This window comes from Papio anubis, chromosome 8 (assembly GCF_008728515.1).
Source record: "Papio anubis isolate 15944 chromosome 8, Panubis1.0, whole genome shotgun sequence".
In the NCBI taxonomy this organism is placed as follows: domain Eukaryota; kingdom Metazoa; phylum Chordata; class Mammalia; order Primates; family Cercopithecidae; genus Papio; species Papio anubis.
Window position 1 is genome coordinate 23,585,936 of NC_044983.1, and position 9,096 is coordinate 23,595,031.

Consider the following 9,096-nt stretch of genomic DNA (forward strand, 5'->3'; position numbering starts at 1 on the left):
AGAATCGGGTACCCATAGTCCAGAGGCATGGGAGAGGGATAAATCTGTCAGAGCCAGATGGGAGACAGTTGTCAACCAAGAGTTAAGAGATTATCAGTTACAGTTGGGATGAAGTGAATATTTTCCTAAGCACTTGAGCTATATCAGAGAACAGAATAATACCATACATTCCAGAAAATGTTCTCATCTTCAGCTTAATAGTAAAACCCTGAACAAAAAGTTTTGGCCAGGCGCGGTGGCTCACGCCTGTAATCCCAGCACTTTGGGAGGCTGAGGTGGGTGGATCACGAGGTCAGGAGATCGAGACCACCCTGGCTAACACAGTGAAACCTCGTCTCTACTAAAAATACAAAAAATTAGCCGGGCGTGGTGGCGGGCACCTGTAGTCCCAGTTACTCAGGAGGCTGAGGCAGGAGAATGGCGTGAACCCGGGAGGCGGAGCTTGCAGTGAGCGGAGATCGCGCCACTGCACTCCAGCCTAGGCGACAGAGTGAGTCTCAAAAAAATAAAAATAAAAATAAAATAAAGTTTTTGCTTCAGAACATCTTGTGGAGCTCTTGAAACTTCTGGTGAGGGCATTACCTGTGTGATGTGGGGTGGGAAGTCTTCTTCATTCTATCCACAGAAACCACAGAATGTGGCTTCCACAAGTTGGTTGACCAGGTTGGCTTAGGTGTTATGGTGCCAGCAACATTTCCATGAGCTTTCTTGCTCAGTGCCTCTCTCTGCCCGCCTGCACTTTGTGTCATTTCTAGGCTCCCCATCGTTGCAGACAGATGGAATCGCGGCCACTCCTGTCCCACCTCCACCTCCCCCCAAAAGCAAGCCCTATGAGGGCAGCCAGAGGAACTCCACTGAGGTATGGAAATCACAGCTGGCAACTGTGGCCAGAGAGCGCCACTCCTGGGAAGGCAGCATCAGGTTTTCCCGGCTCTTTAGTGGGCAGGTTTGCTCATAGACCTGTCACTGCAGTTGATCCTTGGCTCGTTCCTGAAACCACAGGAGATAGAGAAGTTTTCAATGGGAAGGACAGACATTCAAGCAGATGATGAAGGTAGAGCAGGTGTTCTCTGTACCTTGTCCTGGGTACCTGTGAAATAAGCCATGAGTTCTAGTTCACCTTTTCAGGGGGGCAGGGGCAGGGTCTGGCTCTGTCACCTAGGCTGGAGTGCAATAGTGCGATCATAGCTCACTGCAGCCTTGAACTCCTGGGCTCAAGTGATTCTCCCACCTTGGCCCCTCAGTTAGCTGGGACTACCGGCATGTGCCACCATGCCCAGCTAATTTTTTAATCTTTTGTTGAAATGGAGTCTCTCCGTATTGCCCAGGCTGATCTCAAACTCCTGGCCTCGAGTGATCCCCCCACCTCAGCCTTCCAAAGTGCTGAGATTACAGGTGTGAGCCACTGCCTGCCCCCAGCCCTCTGTTTCACATTTGAAGAGTTTACTTCTGAGTAAAGGACAGTCATTCTGAAATGACTTTAGATGGGTTTCCTTCATTCATTCAGCAAATGACTTCTAAGTGCCTCCTATCTATACACCAGGAACCCAAGTGTTGGGGATATAGCAGCGAAAGAGAGAGAGAGAGAGAGAGAGAGAGAGTGTGTGTGTGTGTGTGTCTGATCAGCTCACGGGAAACGAGGACAAATCAGTGTAGTTTTCCATTTCACTTTGCAAAGCCTGTGTAGATAAACTCAGATCAATTAGAAGCTAAAGCAGAATATGAGAAATGGGCGGAGAAGGCAGAATTAGGAAGAAAGCTAAGACCTGCTTCTAATTTTGTGTTTCTGCTTCTGCAGCTCGCTCCCCCACTGCCTGCACGAAGAGAAGCCAAAGCACCACCCCCTCCACCTCCAAAGGCTCGGAAGTCTGGCATCCCTACTTCCGAGCCTGGATCCCAGTAAGGATCTTGCCCTCTCTGCAACACCGAGTGCCTTAGACAGCTGCTGCCTGAGAACTGGCCTCCAGCCGATGTCCTCATTCCACGGGGCTCCCTGCTGGCTGCGTTTCCTGATCTGGGATGATGTTTACCAGCTCAAAACCGGTGATGTTCTTCCAAAAGCTTCTTTTTGATAGAAGTTTGAGGCCATGCCACCTCCCTTCCAGTCCACATGAAATTCCAGAATCAGTCACAGCCTCTGAATTTCTCAAAGAAGAGATCACATTCAGCATTGTTAAATGTCAGCCTGTACCGCAGAGACATGATGGTCTGCTCAAGCCTGGACAAGTTCTTCCACATTGATGGTGGAATCTCCTCGGAAGGATTTGTTGCTTTATGAAAAGCTGTGCTGGAGACTTAGGTACTTTTCTCACGTGGACACACCCATCCCATCCCATATCGCATCTTGGAAGAGATGGATATCAAATACACTTTGGTAGCTGAAATAATCTTATCTTTCTGATGTCTATCGTGTCTCCTTTGAGGAAAAGAACACACATTTTTAATGGAGATTGGCTGCTTTCAGGTATGTGTGGCTGTCATTGAAAGAGCATGGACTCAAATGTGAGCCCTGAGTTCTTGTGTCCACCCAACTCCCATCTTCTTGTGGCACAGGAAAGCTGCCGTCTCCCTGTCTCACCACACTCTTGACTAATGACCCTCATGGCACCGCAGTCATTCCTTCCCTATGGACTTCTTTGAAGCTCTTCCTTTTGCACATACGGTTTTTTTTTTTGTTTTTTTTTTTTTTTTTGTCCTATTACCTCCTCTGAGCGCAAATCACTGGCTACAAGGGACTTACCAGTCTGGATTCAGCAGCTTCTTTTCCAGAACCCATTTGGATGACTCAGCAGCCCCATCTGCTACCTGATTTTACCCTGGAGAACACAGTGCAATATTTCTCTTTGATTATTTATTCCTCTTGATTGTGGAATTAATTTGATTGCTTGCTAATGGTACTAATAGTACTCCTTTCAGAAGAAAAAAATGGAGTGATTTAGGTGACCAAATATTACATACATAAATAGCCACATGAAGTTTTAGACGTTTGGAGCTGGAAGCCTCAAAGATCAACCAACCAGCCTCCTTATTTAGTAAATGAGGAAATTGAGGCTACACATAGAAAATTGTACTACAGATTCTTACTAATAACCCAGCTTGCTAAATTAGGCTATACCCAGGTAACTTCTAGAAGACAACTCTGACAAACTCTTTAATATTTACCCCCTGTTGGAACAATATTTGAAATGTCCCAGGTATTTCTATGCTACTTAGATATTTGTGGCAAAGCAGAAAGCTTTTTGACTGTGAATGCAAAGGTCAACACTGGGGGAAACTTGCTAGCAGTCTCTCCCACAACGTTGCCCAGAGTCCTTTCCACTAAGGAGGAGAAGAGAACAGAGAAAGAGATTTCCATTTCCGCTGCCAGAGCTGGCATTTGCCCGCCTATCGTCTGTGTTTCCTGTTTCACCGCCACCCTTTTAGGAGAGAACTACCAGTTCATCATGAGGGTCAAGGAAGCAAAAAGCTCTCAGAGGTGTCCAAGGCATTACTTAAGAAATGCGTATTGCAGATTCTAGAAGGGGTGTGGAAAAGGTTATCCTTTACCCCCACCCAGTAGAACCTGCAGTGTGCTCGCATGGAAAAATCATGGGCTTTGGAATTAAACCTATTTGGTGGAATTAAACCCATTTGGTTTCAAATCCCAGTTATGACATCTATTAACTTTGCAAACTCACACAAAGTATTTGAAATTATCTGAGTTTTCATTTTCTCACCTTCCAGAACAGGGATAATGCCTCCTGCATGGGTTGTTGTGAGGTTTCAATGAGATTAAATATGGGAAGGAAGAGGTACTCACCTGATGGTCCTTGCTTTTCTCTGCTAGGCCTGAGTAGGAACTGGAACTCTCTTAAGAGCATTACTGATACTTTTTTTTTTTTTCTTCCAAAGTAGTTTGGAATGCGAGTGCAAGTTAGTTCTGCACATGTAGCCCTTCTCCAAATGGTGGTTTCCTTTGAAGCCTTTTACATGAATATTTTTGACTAGAGACAAACTTAGTAAGAACTCAAGAGGATTTTAAATGGAAAGAACTCAAGCTGTAGAGAAAGGAGGAGGCAACAGAAAGATATGTAGGGCTTACCTAGAGCCTGGCACGACTTCTGAGAAGTCACCCAGCAGACCGGCTAGAGGGGATTTGTGTGCCACACTCTACTTTCTGGGCTGCCATTAAAATAGAAAGATATAAACTGGATCACCAAAAAAACCAAACCTCAAGGCTCTCCTTCCAGAGCAGTAGAAATGAGTCCCACAGCCTCGTCTTTGAGCAGAGGCTGGGAAGATAGGATACATCACTGTCTGGATACCTTCTCTTTTTAATAGAACGTATTCCATATGATTTCCTTTCCACCTTAATGGAAATAATAGCTCTCTCCTGCCTGAACAAAAGGGATTCCAGGTAGTATTGTGGCTAAGAGATTACAGCGGATGATGGAAGGTTCATTTTTTAGGGAAGCTGTTGGGTGGGAAGAGTCACATTTGACAAAATTCATAAGTAATGTTGATGTCTGTCCTGAAGTCAAAGAGGATGACTGTAAAGAAACACCTCATGATTACATTAAATATAAGAGATAAGGAGCAAGGAGGAAAAAAGAGAAAGAATTGGTCTTTATTTTTCTTGCTAAGAACTCTGGAGTATTGAAAGGCATTGAAATTAGCCCTAAAATTGTCACAACTTTTGTGAACACTGCTTTATGGTTGGAGGTGTTTTAAAATCTTTATTTCCTCTCTTTCTCTCTCTGTTCTAGTGACTTGACTTGCTCTAAGATTTTTTTTTTTTTAAAAGAATTGTTGTATTCAACATATATCAAGTTCTTATGGAATGCCAGTCATGGTACTAGTCCCTTGGGATGTAGCGGTTGAGTGTGTTCAATGGAAACAGCCCCAGTATACAAAGACAGTTCACTGTGGTGTGCTGTAGCACTGGAAAGGGAGTGGTACTAGATGAAAATGAAACCCTAAATAAGACTGCTGGGCCATGGGTTGCTTCCTCCTCTTCCACCTTAACCCTCTGATTCCAGAATTGCAGTCATTTTCTCCTGCCAGGGAAACCCATTAAAAACTGCAGCCACACTGCAAATTCATAATGTAAAACAAGATGTAAAGCAGGTTTTGGGAAAGCAATCTACCTTTATTTACTCTTTCCAAGCTGGAAGAGTCCTTCTCCTCTAGTTGCCCCTAGGTCACTGGCTAATTTCTTATTTTAAAATTTAGATGGAACTCATATATAGTTAAGTGTACAAATCTTAGCCATGCAGATGGGTAATTTTCACATAGCGATCTGCCCATGTCCCTGCCTCTAAGATACAGACACACACTGTTTTCAGCACCCCAGAAGGTTCCCACATGCCCATGGTGCCATTTTGCGAAAGGTATTTAGAAGGCCCTTCAAATTTGTGGCTTCCTTTCTCATACTTCTCAGGTATAATAAAAAGGGGAGAAAAACCCCACCCATAAAACAAGGCTATAAAGATTGTGTACCTTTTAAAGAGTCAATTTGTAGTCAGTTCCTGGGCCTCTCTCTCTCTCTTTTTTTTTTTTTTAATTTTGAAGCTACCAGAGGTTTAGAATTCCTTCAGCCTTAGCTGGTTTTATTCTCGGTAAACAAAAAGAGGGGGAGGATTTGAAGGAAACTTAATTTTCTGTACAAAGGCTTTGAGGTCCATGGACTATACTTGTCCCATTTATCATGCCAAGTGGTGCTTTGACCCTGCCATACCCTGGCTGTTAAGATAAAAAGATTTGTGGACATTAAAATTATGAATATGCCAGTAATAATCCAGCACACATTGAAATATTGACACAGATTACCATAACTTGTGCAACATCTTATAAACAATGTCAATTTCCATAGTAGTCTCAGGTTTCACCAGCCTGGCCCACTGTACCTAGACTTTAGGTTCATTTTAATAATTATGCTTTCCTTCTCTGTATCATTTGGGAAGTTGATAAATATCACTTTCTTAGATACCTTCATTCAATGATATGTCTGGCTTTTACAATTAAATTGGAAAAGGTAAGTTTCTGTTTGGGTGGGTTGAGAGTTGGACTATCAATTCTAATCTACAAAAGGAAATTCATGATTTCACTCTGACACCTAGGATCTAGCCAAGGTTAGTCTGCAGTATCAGATGGTCAAACTCATCTACTATTAGCCATATTTTGTGAGTTGTTCATCTAAACTTTGTCAAAATGCCTTTGCCATGATTTTGTTGCTATCTGGGTTTCAAACACGGACAGTTAGGAAGATGTGCATTGAAGTAGGAAAATTTTGTTCAGATTTGCTGTTATTTATTTTTTAAATTAAAAATGGAAATGTATTTTAAAGTTTATTGTATGTTTAGTTTGTTATTGCCCTTATGTTAATGAAATCATTCCTGAACTTTGCAGTTTTTCCTTACCCACGCCTCTTTCATGACACATCACACCTAGCATTTTTCTGGCTTGTTTCCTTACAGGTCCTATTAGGTTAAACCTGCACTGTGGGGCCCTGGAGTCATCTTTGCCCAGAAATAAGAAAAATTACAAACCACTTGGTTCTTTTCACCCTTCTGTCTTTTTTTTTTTTTTTTTTTTTTTTTGCTATCTGGGCTGACAATTTTCTGATAGCAATTCATTTAATGTACGTAGGTTCTGTTTCTTTACCCATTCCCCACAGATATTTAGACAGGTAAAGAAAGAAATAAAAAGGTTAAAGGGGATATCTAATAACTTACATGAAAAGGTTAGGAACTGGTTCTAAAATGGTTGAATGTTTATATCACTGGGGAGAGGCCACTCCCAGACCAATTACATCAGAATTTCTAAGGGTGGGGGGTAAGATCCAGGCATCCACATTTCTTTAAAGTCCCTCCCATGTTATTCCAATGCTAGACCAAGGTTGGAAAACCACCACATAAAGGAAATAAGACTTTAGGAAATTGGTATTTAAAGTGTGTTTCATAAAATCCCTGCTGGTGGTGGGTCAAGTTGGAGAGAGGAAAGGGGCAGTCACGCTCGTATTAGTTAGCACCACTGTTTAGTCCTGAGCTTACAACTTACAATTTTTAACCCCCAAGAAAGTGTTCTGTCCAGGAGCTGTGGCTCAAGCCTGCAATCTCAGCACTTTGGGAGGCCAAGGCAGGAGGATTGCCTAAGCCCAGGAGGTAGAGGCAACAGTAAGCCCTGATCATGCCACTGTACTCCAGCCTGGGTGACAGAGTAAGACCCTGACCCTGATTCCACAAAAAAAATTTAAAAATTAGCCAGGCACAGTGCTGCGTGCCTAGAGTCCCAGCTACTTGGGAGGCTGAGGTAGGAGGATTGCTTGAGCCCGGGAAGTCAAGGCTCTACAAAAAATAAAAACAAATTAGCTGGGCACAGTGGTGCCTGCCTGTAGTCCCAGCTGCTTGGGAGGCTGAGGTGGGAGAATCACTTGAGCCCAGGAGGTCAAGGCTGCAGTGAGCTGTAATTATGCCACTGCACTCCAGCCTGGGTGACAAAGTGAAACCCGATCTCAAAAAAAAAGAAAAAAAAAGTGTTCTAGTACTTTGTTTTTTAGAAGCAATAATGCTTCACTGTGTTCATATGATTTATAAGAATCATGCTTCTTGAAAACAGCACAGAATTTGGGCCCTAAATACTAAATTGACAGATCTGGGTAATCTTTTGGCTCTAAGATCCCCATTGAGAAATACTATAAAGTGTCTTCCTCTGTCAAGATCTAAGTGCTATTATCTTATGCAGTGATTCTTGGCTTTTTTCTAGTCATCTGTAAGCTACTGCAACTTCTAAAAGTTTTGCTAAAATGATGTATTTTTGAACCATTCTTTTTACTACTTGATCATTTAAAGCCATATGCATTTGAGAACTCATCTCATTAAATGATATGTTTCCCTACCCTTTATTATAAAAGGCTTAGGATTTTTTTTTTTTTCTTAAAGCTACATTGATGAGTTAGAGTCTTCAGATTCAGGGAAGTGTTTATGATTTTATAAGGAGGCCATTTTCATTTCGAAATGGGGTCTCACTCTGTTGCCCAGGCTAAAGTCAGTGTTGCAATCATGGCTCACTGCAGCCTCGAAATGGGCTCAAGCTATCCTTATGCCTCAGCCTCCTCAGTAACTAGAACTGGTGTGAGCCACCATGCTCAGCTTCCAACTGGCCATTTTCACTCTCCTCCTTCTCCTTAGTTATTTGGGCCATTTGAGAATCAAGGGTACCTCCTGAAAGCCTCTAACATCAGCATCAGGCAGTTGGATGACATCTTTTTATCCCATTCAAGGGAGGCCTGCAGCTGGCCCTAAAGAAACTGTCCCAAAGACAAACTTTGGCTAAGGAAATCTGATGCTTCAAGCAGGATGTGTAAGTTAAGTGGGTGTGTTGCTTTTTGTTAATGTGTTAAGTAATGTGAAGATTGTAAAGTATACTGTTTTCATTAAAATATATATATATATATATGTAGTCACTGGGTAATTGGCTAATGGAAGCCTCTCATCTTGCTCACATGTATTGATTAGTGAAAGAGTGCAGTTTTGCTTTTGTTTCATAAAGCAGATTGTGGATCACATCATAGCCTAATTTTATTAAAGACAGAGTGAAGAAATTATTTGATTCCACTTTAGAGACTCTTCCAATGGAGGTATTTGGGAAATCTGTCATTGTGCAGTAGCAAATACTTGTATTAAAAAGAGGCGGTTTTCCCCCACGGGATGTTTCTCACCCCTTTCAGATTTCTTAGCATAAGTCTTTCCTTTTTTGAGGGAGCAGGGTAGGGGGTAGGGAGGCGAGTTCATTTGATTAAAAGAGGAAAAGGGCTTAGACCTTTGACAGGTCAGTTTGTTACTGAGACACTGGGCAAGTTATCTGAAATTTGTTTTTTTTCCAATGGTCTCATAGCCACTTGGAAGTTATGCGGCTAAATGAGAACATCAGTGTCATAGTGTCTGGGGCCTTATGGAGGATTAGTCATTGCTAAATCTACAGTGACCTATGAACCCTAGTTTCCTGTTTCAGCTCCAATGGACAAAATAACCCAGCATCCAAAGTCCAGTTGTGTTGGCTGCTCATCATAGGGCAATACTGGAACAGTGAACATGGAACCAAACATGGCTGGGTCTC

The 9,096-nt window shown here is 42.5% G+C and overlaps 1 protein-coding gene across 9 annotated transcripts in view; it reads left to right on the forward strand.

Moving 5' to 3' along the window:
- Positions 1–6,324, forward strand: part of DOCK5 (dedicator of cytokinesis 5) — a 235,651-nt gene extending 229,327 nt beyond the window's left edge. For all 9 annotated transcript variants that reach the window (XM_031669440.1, XM_031669441.1, XM_031669442.1 and 6 more), the window contains 2 exons: positions 756–859; positions 1,799–6,324. In XM_031669440.1, the coding sequence (XP_031525300.1) occupies positions 756–859; positions 1,799–1,903 (209 nt within the window). In that variant the 3' untranslated portion in view covers positions 1,904–6,324. The remainder of the gene's footprint in view (positions 1–755; positions 860–1,798) is intronic.
- Positions 6,325–9,096: the final 2,772 nt, after the last annotated feature.